Source organism: Calypte anna, chromosome 2, assembly GCF_003957555.1.
Source record: "Calypte anna isolate BGI_N300 chromosome 2, bCalAnn1_v1.p, whole genome shotgun sequence".
In the NCBI taxonomy this organism is placed as follows: Eukaryota; Metazoa; Chordata; class Aves; order Apodiformes; family Trochilidae; genus Calypte; species Calypte anna.
Genome location: NC_044245.1, coordinates 55,263,618 through 55,277,812, shown reverse-complemented (window position 1 = coordinate 55,277,812; position 14,195 = coordinate 55,263,618). Strand labels below are relative to the sequence as shown.

General features: G+C 37.8%; 1 protein-coding gene across 2 annotated transcripts in view; it reads left to right on the top strand.

Annotated features, from left to right (window-relative positions):
• DNAJC13 (DnaJ heat shock protein family (Hsp40) member C13) overlaps nt 1-14,195 on the top strand; it is a 54,527-nt gene that overhangs the window by 21,549 nt on the left and 18,783 nt on the right. For both annotated transcript variants that reach the window (XM_030444564.1, XM_030444565.1), the window contains exons 18-35: nt 326-401; nt 1,384-1,479; nt 1,632-1,775; nt 3,018-3,032; nt 3,525-3,607; nt 4,490-4,643; nt 6,730-6,833; nt 6,912-7,071; nt 8,055-8,117; nt 8,453-8,554; nt 8,711-8,815; nt 9,194-9,396; nt 9,877-9,961; nt 10,424-10,578; nt 11,423-11,468; nt 11,685-11,839; nt 12,470-12,671; nt 13,402-13,517. In XM_030444564.1, coding sequence (XP_030300424.1) covers nt 326-401; nt 1,384-1,479; nt 1,632-1,775; nt 3,018-3,032; nt 3,525-3,607; nt 4,490-4,643; nt 6,730-6,833; nt 6,912-7,071; nt 8,055-8,117; nt 8,453-8,554; nt 8,711-8,815; nt 9,194-9,396; nt 9,877-9,961; nt 10,424-10,578; nt 11,423-11,468; nt 11,685-11,839; nt 12,470-12,671; nt 13,402-13,517 — 2,064 coding nt within the window. The remainder of the gene's footprint in view (nt 1-325; nt 402-1,383; nt 1,480-1,631; nt 1,776-3,017; nt 3,033-3,524; nt 3,608-4,489; nt 4,644-6,729; nt 6,834-6,911; nt 7,072-8,054; nt 8,118-8,452; nt 8,555-8,710; nt 8,816-9,193; nt 9,397-9,876; nt 9,962-10,423; nt 10,579-11,422; nt 11,469-11,684; nt 11,840-12,469; nt 12,672-13,401; nt 13,518-14,195) is intronic.

Here is a 14,195-nt window from a genome sequence, read left to right as displayed (position 1 = left end):
AGATTGACCAGATAAACTTAGACTTGTTCATTAGATGTTTAGTTTCTGCTCTATTGCTCAAGTGTTCTTTTGAGGTCTAGATCAAAAAGCATGTGCTGCTAGTGTTTCACTAACTTCACTGGAACTTCTTGAAGGTGACACTTTTAAGCATGCTAAGCATAAACGTGAACTGGAACAATATAATGCTTTGTGCTCTTACTCACCCAAGAGCACGAGGGTCTTGCTCATCTCCATTTCACCAGCATGGTAAGGGTGTCAGTTTAGTGGTTTACAAATCTGTTTAAAATACTGACTTGCTGTTTGTTAATTTCAATGGCTTTTTCAGACAGTTAAGTAGACATTTGGTTGGCCTCTGGACAGCTGAGAACAAAACTGCTATGAACTTGTTGAAGCGCATTTTGGTAAGTAAGATGTGATATGGAGTAGGGGAGGAGTAAGATCTGAAAGCCTGAAGTATTAGGAAACTTGGGGTAGTCTGTGTAGCAAACATGTCCTCATTCCCTTCTGAGGGGGAAGTGTAGCCTGAGGGGGAAGTCTAGCAGTCTGGTATCTATTTGAAGGATATTAATGGCTAGTGCAAAACATCTCAGATTCTTAAAGTATTCTGTTACTTTCTTACTTTACTTTCTAAAAATGGCGTATGACACACAGCTTAAAAGAAGATGTCTTTATTGAGAGGACAAAACAATAGGAGACATAGTAAACAGTCTCCAGTGCTTACTGCCAGTAAGGAATTAAGTGACAATTGTGTCTATGCTTTCAGAATTCTCCAAATTTGACTAAATTTATATAGTAACTGATAACTTCCGTGTTCTTTCACCCTTACAGCCTCCTGAAAGGCTCTTGATGAAGTTACTTCAGTGAAACTGGTTCAGAGAATAGTGTTCTAAAGAGTTACTAAATCCAGAAAAATACCAAATTTTAATTTCAAAAAAAAAATTCCTTTATTTTGGGTAGAGCTTGGTTACTATCTTCCAAAAGGCTTACTCAAATGAAACTATTTCATCTCTAGTGTCATATCCAGTGTTCAGTTCATATCAGAGCATATGACGGATTCTAGTGTTACAGTATTCATCCCCCTCAATATTGCTGTGGGATCAGCTCTTTTCTTCTGCAGTCCTTAGCTCCACTAAGTGCCCCTTTAAGAAGTGGGATAAAGGCAAGTGCTTGCTAATTATGTGCCTCTGTTGAACGGTTCTGTTGAGGATGGTGGTATTTCACTGATTTCACTAAAAAGCTGCTGTGGCTTTACATACTTGCTTTAGAGTAGACTATAAATTCTGTTTTGAAATCTCAGATTTAAAGAAATGATCTTTTGTTGTCTAATGTGATATTTCTCTTCTATTAGTCATGTGTGTTAACACTGGTTTTAAATGTTCCTAGCCACCAGGTTTGCTGGCATACCTTGACAGTGCTGATCCTGTTCCTGAAAGAGATGCTGATAGGATGCATGTTAGAGATAACTTAAAAATTGCAACTGTAAGTAAATGTAGCTGTCTTACCTCTCCCATCATACAGATATACAGTCTTGGTGACTTTTCTAACACAGGCACTGGACTGTTATATTGACCTGCATCAAACAATGTTGATAGACCCACAACTGCAAATAACTAATAGGATGTATTCTGCAGGATCAGTATGGCAAGTTTAATAAAGTGCCGGAGTGGCAGAGACTGGCTGGGAAAGCTGCGAAGGAAGTTGAAAAATTTGCCAAAGAGAAGGTGGATCTAGTCTTGATGCACTGGAGAGATAGAATGGGCATAGCTCAAAAAGAGGTAAAAGTATTTGAAACTTTGTTCCAGCAAATTGACTAAGTGTAGACAGGAACACCTTCAGCTCCATGAAATCAGAGGAAAGTTTGACAGTAATGGAAGTGAATTCTTAGTAGGAATTGGAGAAACTTCATAGTTTTCCTTCCTTTTAGCAAACTCTCTGCCTCTTACTCCTCTTCATCTTGGGTTAGGAATGGATTCCAGGGAGAATGTAAAGCAGGCAAAGGGATTCCTTCAGCGTATGTATTAAGCTTCAGCTTGTTCTTGCTGTAGCCAACCTTATCAAAGTGGACTGTACCTTATGTGCCTTTCTTCTAAGATTATATTATCCAATCTTCCATCTATACAGGAGAATAGGGAATTCCTTTAAAAACTAGCGAAAGCAGTTCTTAAACTGCATTCAGAAGGAGCAATAAGTATTCTTTGCATAGCAAGTTATGTACTTTACACTAGTGGTATTTTAGTTATGAAACCTGCTTGAAGAAGCTTAATATTACCTTGAATACAGGTACCTCAGTGCTTATATTGCATCATAAGACTACATAAAACCATGGTTAGGATTGAAGTGATCAGTACCAGGTCAAAACAGTTACTTTAAGTGGATAACTCAATCACTGTTCAAGTTCTTCTGCTCTTCTGTTGATTATCTTTTTCCTTTTAGTGTTTTGGGTTTTTGTGTTTGTTTGTTTTTTTTTTTGGTTTGGGTGGTTTTTGGGTTTTTTTTTTGTGTGTGTGATGAACTTTTTGAATTAAGCATTTTCCTTCAGGCTACTGACTACACTTGTTTTTATGCATTCTGGAAATGAAACATTTATATGCACAAGGAAGGATGAAAAGAGCAATGCAAATAACAGTGTATTGAAAATACCTGTATTTGATCTGATATAAGATTTAATTTAGGAAAATCTTAACTTGGAAAAATCTAGCTCAAGTTTGAGGCTGTGGTGCAGAATTTTCGGAGGTAATGTTTCTGGAATGATGATGAACCAGGTTCAGTATTAATGGAGAAATGTAGGAAACGGTAGTGGAAGGTAGAATTGCACTTTAAGCATCTTGTCTAGATTCCAACTTTAAACATTCATTGTTCTATCTAGAGTTCTGAGATGTTTAATTTCATAGTAGTGTGTACAAGTATAGCTTGGAAAAGGCAGTAGCAAGTTTGGTATTACCACTTTGATTTACTTCAGAAGCCGTGGCTTGTTAAATGTACGTTTTCTTTTTCTTCCAAATTTCCATCACAATCAGGACAGAAACAATATGGTGAGTCTGTATCTCTGCCACTTGTGTGGATTATGTTGCTCAGACTTCTGCTTGCATGTGGTACCTCATGTAGAGTAGAATATTGATTTCGTGCTTGATCAAACTAGGGAACCTTTCAGCCATGTCAGGTTTGTGTCTTATTTCTGTGGCTTGCTCTAGTCAGTTCCTTTCAAGACCAAAGCATTCTTGTTGTGGGTTTCCCTCTTCATCAGCTTTGGAATGGGGTGATGGTTGCTAAGCTTTTCTGAGGAGAACTTGCTTCTAAATGAATGAATTGTTGAACATCTGAAAGTTTCTCTGGCATGATTTAACTTGGTGTAAATAACACTTGTGAAACTTTGCTGCTTCGACTTGCTAGAAAAGGAGACCTTATTAATGAGGCTTAACTTAGCGTGGCTTTTGAAGGAGTTAAGAATACACAGCTTTTTATTTTAAAAGGGGAAAATGGGGATTATCTGTCCTGCTAACTTGTTAAATTTGGCTCTGTTGCAGAGCATTATTCAAAAGCCTGTGGTATTAAGGAAACGACGCCAAAGAATAAAAATAGAAGCAAACTGGGATCTCTTCTATTACAGGTAAAATACAAGTATGGTGGTTCAGATAAAAGTTATTACCTGGCTGGATATTCTTGTCGTTATCTTTGGCAAGCAAAAAGAAAACACATGGATACTGCATTCAAATAGTGCCCACAGGTCCTAAATCTAGCTTGCTTACCTGTAAGTTCTTACAGCTGTCAAAGTTTACAAGGGAGAGGCCTCCATCTGAAAAAAAAGATAGTATCACTTCAGGATGTTATGTTAAATGGACTAATGAATCTTGACTGTTTAGCAAACTCTTTGAAAACAAGCTTGGGGAAACTCTGTAAACTTAACTGTTTGATTTGGTACTTAATGTTCCTAAAGGTCAAATATAGTCCAGTCTGCACAAGTGTTGCATGAAAGGAAGATTCTCATGTTCCTGAACTTTGAGTATTAAAGTGCTCCTCTCAGTCAGTCTCTGGATCCAAGGGTTCTTTTGTAACTGCCACTGAAGAATATCTAGTGAATATCTTGTGACACTTGAGACATCAACTTCTGTTTTCTTTCATGAAGTACTTTTTTGTTTTGTTTAAAGCATACACTTGGTATGTGCACACCGCTGCCCTTGTTTGTTGTTCACTTGTAGCCCTTACTGGCTGACAGGATGAACAGCTTGCATTTCTGGTCATCAGTTATATACAGATAACAAACTGAACCAAAAGGGATGACACCAGGTGTGATTTAGTCTAGGCCAACCTCCTTGACTATGGAAACACTATACAAGTGAACAACCATAATCACTGTAACAAACTAGAGACAACTACTCATGCCTTCTAGTTAAGGTCCACTAATGCTTATCTTCTCTGGCCTGCCAGCTGAGTGCTGTCTGCCTTTGACATAATGTTTTTAGGGCTTTATGCTATGTAATTTCTCTCTTAGATTTACTCAGGATCATGCTAGATCCAACTTGATTTGGAACTTCAAAACCCGGGAAGAATTGAGAGATACTCTTGAGTCTGAGATGAGAGCATTTACTATTGACAGAGAACTCGGTAGTGCTAATATAATCTCATGGAACCATCAAGAGTTTGAGGTAGGAGAAACTGTGTATATAAAATATGTCTACTTAATGTACCTTTTCTGTATCTAACTGCATGAATGAATCTTGTCTTGACAATCCCTGGCTGCAAGCTAGAATCTTTTGGCATTACAAAAATAAACTGCTCAAGTTCAAGGCTGTGACCAGGTTGTTGTGGTAAGACAAAAAGAGAAGTACTGGTGTTACATTGTTGTCAAGATACATCATACTTGCTCTTGAATGTGCTCCATCAGACTTATTTCATTAGTTTCACAAGTCACTTCTTCCTGATAGCAAGTTTCTTGTTTTTATTTCCATCATGTCTAAGTGATCTTAAGGCTGTTAAATACCGAGTTGGCAAACCACCAGTAGGTTATGTAGCTGAAACCATGGTGCTCAGTAAGTTCAGTGCTGAGGATACTGTTTTCACATTATTGCAACAGCAGTACATATAGTCAAAAGAGCTTCTCAGGCTTCTGTGAAGCAATTGGTATGGTCTTAATTTGCTGTCTTAAAAGGGCTTGAAAGATGTTTTCAAGTAATGTGCTGATAAACACTTCCTCTACTGTACTCTTATCTCTAGTATTATGGTTCTGCACAGTTTTAATTAACATGTAATGCTAATGTAAAGGAAGGCCACACTTGAATTCAACTTTAAGATATTCTTAGGTATTTCCAGTGCCATCCTTGTCACAATACAGCTTTCTGGGTGAAATTTGAGCAGAGGTCTACTAGTGAAACAAGAGTAAACTCCTTCTTCTGAGGAATTCTCAGCTGACTACTTAGTCAAATCAGCGGATTGCAAGACATCAGGCTAATGCTTTAGAAGAAAAAACTATTTAAGTATGTGGTTTATCCCTATCACACAGCTATAGATTACTTCTTACCTTGATACAGTAAATGGCTATCTATGTTTGGGTTTGGATTGGTATCTTTTGCACTGGTATTTAGCTTTCAAAGTTTCCTTCAGGTATGTATCAGCACAGAGTTCTGAGCACCACAGTGTCTGCTATGCCAGCTCTGTACTTCAGAGGTGCTAACTGGGTCAGAATCAAAAGTACAGATTTGAAGCTTAGTAATACAGGCTTCCCACCTGGACTTCGTGCTCATTTGAGCCTTATGCTACTGTAATGTATCACTAGCATTCTTGTAGTTACAGCCCAGGATACATGGGAACTGGCTTGAAGGAGCTTCTGTAACATGATCTGTGAACTGCTGCTGTTTCAGTTTTTGTTTGAAATATTTTAAATGAATACTTTATCAGTCTATGCTGTAACTGTTTGAATTAATTACTTAGGAGTAACAAAGGCTTCTCTGTCATTTGTGGAACCTGTCACTTTGCCAAGGGGGGAGGGTGGCTTGAGATTGCTCTGTGACTGTACTAGTTAGTGTGACATCTTTGTATCATGTGCAGTTGCCAAATCTGAAGATAATTTTATGTGGTCTTATGACAGTGGCCTGCATACTACAGATAAGAAAAACCACTGTAGAGGGTGGTTTTTGTGGTATTTTAGAGGTACCTCTAAATGAGATGCTTGCCAAATGCTTAAACCCACTGAGGATTGAGGCATATGGTTAAATTTAATTTAGTTGCTCTGAAGTTAATGATTGTTCTTATTGTGCAATTTCACTTCAGCTTCCTGGTGTGTGTAGTGATGTCTGCAGGCTTTTATTACCTAGTATAATAGCAAGTATAACTAATAATTAAGTCATACTTATGTACCATATGTGTAGTAGCATGGAACAAAATACCTGGTGATAGAATAACTAGTTACTAAAGCTTGACTCACTGAATACACCATGTATTATCCAAGATTAGTTAATAATACCAGCTAATGTTTCAGGTTACTTAAAGGCTGGCAGCTGGGATGAGAAACCTTTTGTTATGGGGAGCAACAGGAGATTATGGGATATATTTTGTAGACGTGTTCCTTTAACATCAGACTTGCAGATTTCCATATTCTTTAGACTGTAGGGAGAGGCTGTTAACCTTGTTGAGTTTATGAATGCAAGCAAGTACAGTGAGAAGTATTGCTATGTGACCAAAAATTTTATAGGGAGAAAATATTTACTATTAAGTAACTTTTGATTTGTGTTACAGGTAAAATATGAGTGCCTTTCTGAAGAAATAAAAATAGGGGATTATTATCTAAGATTGCTACTGGAAGAAGATGAAACTGAAGAGAGTGGAGCAATCAAAAAATCGTGAGACGTTATTAAAATCCTATCTCATTCCCAAGGTCCTGGTTTATTTTCTTCACTAAAATCTCATTTCTTGCTTAGATATGAATTCTTCAATGAACTCTACCACCGCTTCTTGCTTACCCCAAAAGTGAATATGAAATGCTTATGTCTGCAAGCATTGGCCATTGTTTATGGAAGATGTCATGAAGAAATAGGACCATTTTCAGATACTAAGTACATTGTTGGGATGTTAGAACGGGTAAGAATTAATTAAAATTACTTAATATAACTGTCAACATCCAACCAGTCCAAGATATGTTCAGATCCTTCAAATTGCTGTAAAACCTGAGCTTAGGGCTTGCACGAGTACTCTTTCTTTCATGCTTTTACCAAGTATTCTCAGTATCTCCCCTTGATTCAGTTGAAACGTCACTAAAAAGACCTGATCATAAAGGTATTTCAAATTAGTTTCCATATATCTGCATTTTTTTGCCTTAAGAGATTTTTCAGGCTGTACAGAAATAGTTTGCAGGAACTGTGTGTGATATTGATCTTGTACTTGCTTTAGAAAAATACAGAAGTGTAAAGCTTTTTAACAGGAGAACCTTATTGCACATCACAGTATTTTGAAATACTGACTTAGAGTAGTAGCGACAGCCCCTGACCTAATGAGATGGTAGCCTCAGATGGGCACATGTGATGGATCAGATTTTTATTGGTAACTACTTTGCATATTAGCTGTCAAGTTCTGCTTTACAACTGATATAATGTGCAAAAATGTTTCCGTGCAGCCTGTAGATGCTGACATCAGTATAGGCTTTAGATATGGCTATTGTAAGTGAAACTGGACCAATGCAGCCTCTGGTTAGTCTGCCTTGAGTCTTGACAGTCTTGCCAGAGATGTAACATCAAAGATCCATTCCGTCTGCTAAAAGTAATTTTTTTGTGTGTTAACCAGCTCATTGGGGAATCCAAACAATGCTCCTTTAGAACATTATTAGATGTAGCAGGAAACTGGGTTTGAGTATCAGACCCAGAGCAGCAAAGGGGATGGAGGCCTCTCCTCCTCAGTAGTTGAAAGCCACACTTTCTAGCTGTCCACAAAACTCGACACTTCATAGTCAATAGTTTTATCCTCAGCATGAAGGAGATGGATCTTTGCAGTTGCAACTGTACTGACTTCTAGAAGTAACTTGTAATATGTGCTGTTAAACACTAATTTGTTCTCTTCTGCTGCAATAGTGTACTGATAGGCTGGAGCGGGACAGATTGATACTGTTTCTCAACAAGCTGATCCTTAATAAGGTAAGGTGGAACTCTGTACTTAAGGGTAGTATATATGTCTTTCAGCTGTGTAAAATTGTCTGAACTAGCCTTTCACTGTTAACTTCAGCAAATGTTCAAGTCTTGAGGAAGTCTTAAAATAATTTTGATACTTCCAGGGATGTAGTAGCTCTTATTTACTGTTGAGAAAGCTGAAGGAAAGAAATGTGTGGATATTGTGGTGATTATAGCATTCTATTCACTTCAGCTAATTATTTGACTTTTCTTGTGGTCACTTATTTGAATAGAACAGATCAGTAGTTGTAACAGCCCTTACCTAGAAAATGCTTGTGTTAACTCAGTTTCTCCATTAACAGAAAAATGTGAAGGACCTTATGGATTCAAATGGCATTAGAATCCTTGTAGATCTGCTTACTCTGGCACATCTTCACACAAGCAGAGCTACAGTCCCACTGCAGGTATGTGGTCTTTTTTCCTACTGCTCATGTGTTTCTTTGCTAGAAGGGCAATTCTTAAGAATAAAAAAAAGAAAATCGACGTCCTTTTCACATTTGCTGTAGCCATGTGATATTTGCACTGAAGCTAAAGCTGTTCTTTTAAAAATCAACTTCTAGAGCAATGTAATTGAAGCGGCACCTGATATGAAGAGAGACAGTGAGAAAGAGTGGTACTTTGGCAATGCTGACAAAGAAAGGAGTGGTCCTTACAGCTTTCAAGAGGTACCTGTCAGTTCAAACTTGGCAAATTAATTCTGTCGTGGTGACTGGGTGTCAAGCAGGAAAAACAAACACTGTAAACAGTGCTAAGCTATATTATCGAAGTAACTTTTTAAATAAGGATTAAAGCTCGATAAGAGATGTGATGTGCCAAGAACAACTTTCTTCTTGGTAGGGCTGCCTGCCCCTTCGTACCCCAATTATGCTGCGATTAATCTGTCAACTTGTATTTCATATTTCCTGACAGAGTTAAGTTCATTGAAATTTCATGCAGCTATAGTAGTCTTCCATGTAGCAGTTAAGAGCTTCTCTTGAGTGTGAGTGTTTATGAGGAAGCTCTACATGCAGAGTCAACTGAATTAATCTCTAATCTTGCAATAGATGCAGGAGCTATGGAACAGTGGAAAGCTGACTTCAAAAACACGTTGCTGGGCTCAAGGTATGGATGGCTGGAGACCATTACAGGTTATCCCTCAGCTGAAGTGGTGCTTGCTTGCCAGCGGCCAGGCTGTGCTGAATGAGACTGACCTTGCCACACTTGTACTCAACATGCTCATCACAATGTGTGGATATTTTCCCAGCAGGTAAACACTAATTTTCAGCAGATGTGGTTAATTTTTTCTGCCCAGTGCATGAATTCTGTCTTAAAGCTTTTCTTTTAAACAAAGTAGTGCATTAATGAACTGTATTAAATAGCCTTTTATGTAGTAGTAATTAGTTCTGTGGGCAAATAGAGACTTTGTAAATGATACAATACTAATGTTGTGGAAGGTACTGCAAGAATGAATGCATAAGCTATGTGTGCTTCTCATGCACAGTGGCAGTCTTCTGCTTGCAGGCGGGCAGGCTCTTGTTTAATTTAAAAACAAAGCTGCTTTCATGCATGACATTAAATCACACTTATAAAGTCTAACAACACATTTTGAAGCTAACATTGAAATATTACCTCAATTATGTTGAATATTACCTCAATAGCCTGATACTTATGGCTTAATAAAGTTGTTCACTCTTGAAAGAGAAAAGGCACATATGCTTATTCCTGTGCCACTTTAATTTTTTTTTAGAGATCAAGACAATGCTATTATAAGACCTCTTCCTCGAGTGAAAAGGCTATTGTCAGATAGCACTTGCCTTCCTCATATCACTCAGGTAAGCAATTCTTTTAAAATGAATCTAAATGAGTAAAAATCTTTCTCCGCCATCTTTCTTTTGTGAATACTTTAAAGTGGGACAAATGCATCAAATGGGAGCCTAAGAATCTCTGATCAAGGATTTTTTTATTTCACTGGATGTTATTACAATTGTCAGATTGTTTCAGCCAATCTCTCATTAATAAACATTTCCATCTTTGGAGCTAGTAAGAAACGATCTGGACGTGGTCCTTTGCAACTATCTCTAGGTGACCCTGCTTTTGAGCAGGGTGGTTTGCTAAGATGACCTCCAGAGGTCCCTTCCAACTTCAAACACCCTGTGAGTCAAACTTGTTATTTTTTTGGACTGAAGCATTCTTTAACTGAAAGTCTCCCAAGTTTACTAGCTTATCCTAATACTAAATTAGTTAAAATTTGCACTACTCAAGCATCTAACGTACGTGTTTGTGTTTGATTTCAGCTATTACTGACTTTTGATCCTATCCTTGTGGAAAAAGTTGCTATATTGCTGCTTCATGTCATGCAAGATAACCCTCAGTTGCCTCGATTTTATCTGAGTGGAGTATTCTTCTTCATCATGATGTACACAGGTTCCAATGTACTTCCTATTGCAAGGTGAGGATAAAGGATTGCTAAAAATACCTCTTGACCAGTCGTGCTCAGAAAGACTGATCCTCTAAAGGCTTCATTGAGTGTGGTTTGCTGGAGCCAGCATGAGATAGCAATCAAACACCCTGAAGCAGAATCACCTCTACATCATCTAGACACTGAAAAAGTGAATTGCTTATGACCCTGCCAGGGAGGGAACTGGAGCAACTAGGCATGGCTTATTGTAGAAGAACAAATTCTTACAGGCACTTAAGAGTAATAATATAGGCTGTTAATATGCTAATGCAGTTTTTGGTGGTAAGCAGCTGTCAGAAGTGGTGGAAAAATCTAATAGCCTGTTTTACTGTTGAAGCCTAAACTAACTTATATTGCCTTACAGAGATGCAGGTTATGGCTCATTTTATGGTTTATTCCACTAGTCCTGCCCTAAACTCAGTAGTTCATAATAAGCTATCATACAATTCCAGTTAAGTCTCTTCAGTACCAAAATGCATTGGGAAATGATTGTTTGCTTACCTGATGATGCAGGGACAGAAAGGTTGTCTATGTCTCTACTGGCTTAGTTGTTGGGTTGTTTTTTTTGTGTGTGAAGGAGAAAAGGTCTCAGGAGCAAGAATTTCAAATTGAAATGGTGAACATAAGGCATTGGTAACATGGGAGTGCTTACCTTGGTGGAGTGTTCCCGAGGATTTGGGAGACTTTGTACAGAGATTCATTCAGTTGTTGCTGTTACTGTTTTATCTCCAAGTAAACGTATGAGACTTACCAGCTGGGCTGTGTTGGTCTGCTTATCTTTCAAGGGTGCCTAAAATATCAGTTTAACAGAAAATATCTGCTCTTTCTCTTCTAGGTTTTTGAAATACACACATACAAAACAAGCTTTCAAGTCTGAAGAAGTGAGTAGATTGCAAAAGTAACTACCTCTGTTTCCAATAGTTTTGCAGACTACCTGTAGTTGTTTAAGTAATACTTAGTTCTTGTTCTTTTTTTGCTAAGCTTTCAAGAGTTAGACTTTAGGAACTACAAGGGAAAAGGGGGAGGGTTTTTTGGATCTCAAATTAGTGAGACTGAATTCAGATTACCTTGAGATGACAATGTGATCTCTTCTGTAGACAAAAGGCCAAGATATAGTTCAGAGAAGTATACTTGGACATATTCTTCCTGAAGCAATGGTGTGTTATTTAGAAAACTATGAACCAGAAAAATTTTCTGAGATATTCCTTGGAGAATTTGACACTCCAGAAGCAATTTGGAGCAATGAAATGAGGTAACTGTTTTCTGTCAGAGGGACAAATAAATCTGAACTACATCTTATGCTGTGGAGGTCTTGTCTTTGACATTGCTAAAAAATGCTGAAAATATCAGTATTTCATGGTTTTATTGCTTCTTTCTGTTCGCCTTGTGCAAGGGCAACGTCCGGCACTCCCTCTACTTCTGTGAAAAATAGCAAGCACAGTGGGGAGTGAAATTGGTGTAGGGAATGGGAGTGTTTCCCTGAGTTGGACAAACACACTTTACACCCACCTCTCTCAAACTTAAGTTCCTTTGATGGGTGGAGACTTCACTACTTATGTTGTCTGATTTATACTTAGTGTAATCATTTATTACCAACTTGTATCTAGGGAGATACACTCCAATAATACAATACATTTTTAGGGTCTCCCAAAAAGCGGGAGGGGTGAAAAATGTCACTTCCCATTGCTTTTAATAAACTAATTTTCATGGCATGGAAATAGCTTTGCAAAAGACTAGGACTGAATCCTTCTCTGAATTCCTTCAGAAACATGGGAAATTAATATGGAAAGTTTTTTGGGAAGAAATCATTGAACTCGCTTTTACAGTCACTGAGGATTGAGGACTGCTTGGCAAATTTTAAACCAAACTTTGTAAATTTTAGGCGTCTTATGATAGAGAAGATTGCTGCTCATCTTGCTGACTTCACCCCTCGCCTCCAAAGCAATACAAGAGCACTGTACCAATACTGTCCTATCCCAGTTATCAACTATCCACAACTGGAGAATGAATTGTTCTGTAATATTTATTACCTCAAGCATCTTTGTGATACTCTTAGATTTCCAGACTGGCCAATTAAAGATCCAGTAAGTAAGATGTATTTTGGGATTCATTTAGTTGTTGATCTTTTAGAATCCTAGAAGTGAGATTTGTAACAAAAATTAAGGAAATCAAATTCTAGGTTTGTTGCAACAAACTGATCCTGACTAGTTCATAAGCAAATATGTTAGACATTCCTTCAGCTTGAAGGAGGATCGTCCTCATGCCATACAGCCACCACACATTAACTTTTGACTCCTTGTGACTATGAAAAAGTCAAATAAAGCACCCAAGAATCTTCAGAGAGTGTTTCAGATGATTGAGGGCAGGGGAGAAATTATCACTTTTGTGTTCTTGTTGGTCAACACTGCACAAGAAGCCAAGCTAACTTGGTGTCAGTACACTAACTCAAGTGGTGGTATCTTTTTAGTACAGGTCTATAGTCTAGATCTGTATGAGCAGCTTTGGTGCAGTTTCTGTAGTATTGAGATGTGAACTGCATATCATTGAAGTGATTGTCCTGCTTCTAATACAATTCTTACATAGACAATCTAATCTTAAGGTGCTCTTGACTAAAATATAGCACTGCAGTGAAGCAAAACCTTAATTGCTTCCTGACTTTTGGGAGAACCATAATTACTTAATGTTAAAGGAATAGATCTTTGAATTCAGGGTGATGGGTGATAAGGATTTATTAATAAAGCAGCACTTTCTTAAAAAAGGTGACATATACTGGTGTCAGCATAGATGAAACACTAATAAATTGTAATTATTTAGGTTAAACTGTTGAAGGATACACTAGAAGCCTGGAAGAAAGAGGTAGAAAAAAAGCCACCCACAATGTCAATAGATGATGCTTATGAAGTTCTTAACCTTCCCAAAGGACATGGCCAGTAAGTTGCTTTCAGTATGAAAAGTTGTATAATGATATCTATATAAACTCTGTACACTGAACAAGCTGAAGTGTTTTATCTCAGTACTTGCAGCCAGTTAGTGGTACCAGTTCAGTTATGTTGAGCATCTACTTCCTTAACAGTAGAAGACTACTTTATTTAAAAAGAAACAAAGTTTGAAAACCTAACTCCACTGTTTGAGAGAAAAATTGTGAAGTGTTCAGATAAACTGAAACTGGGAGAAAAAAGTGCTTTGACCTCTGCTCTAGGCTGTTCTACAGGACAAGCACTGGACTCAACCATAGTGAGCAAAGGCTATGGCAGAACTTGAATTTGGTCAAAGTGGAAGTTGGTTTCTGTAAACAGACATTTCTTCCCTCCTGCCAAATATTGCCCTTTTCTTGGTGATAATAGCCTTAGAATTTTTTACCTCGTATCTTGCCACTGATTTCTGACTTCAGACATCTAGGAGAGAATTGACAGCACTTGTATTTATCTTTCAACAACTGTGCACTTACTACAAATCACAAACTGCCAGCTTTTACCAGTTACAGCTCATTTATGGTCTTCATTTGGAATATTCGGGGGCTCTGAGCACCGTCTGCTTAGTTTATTCAGTACAAGAGGCACTAAAACATTTTCTATTTCTGAAATCTTTTGTTTGTTTGTTTTGTTTGT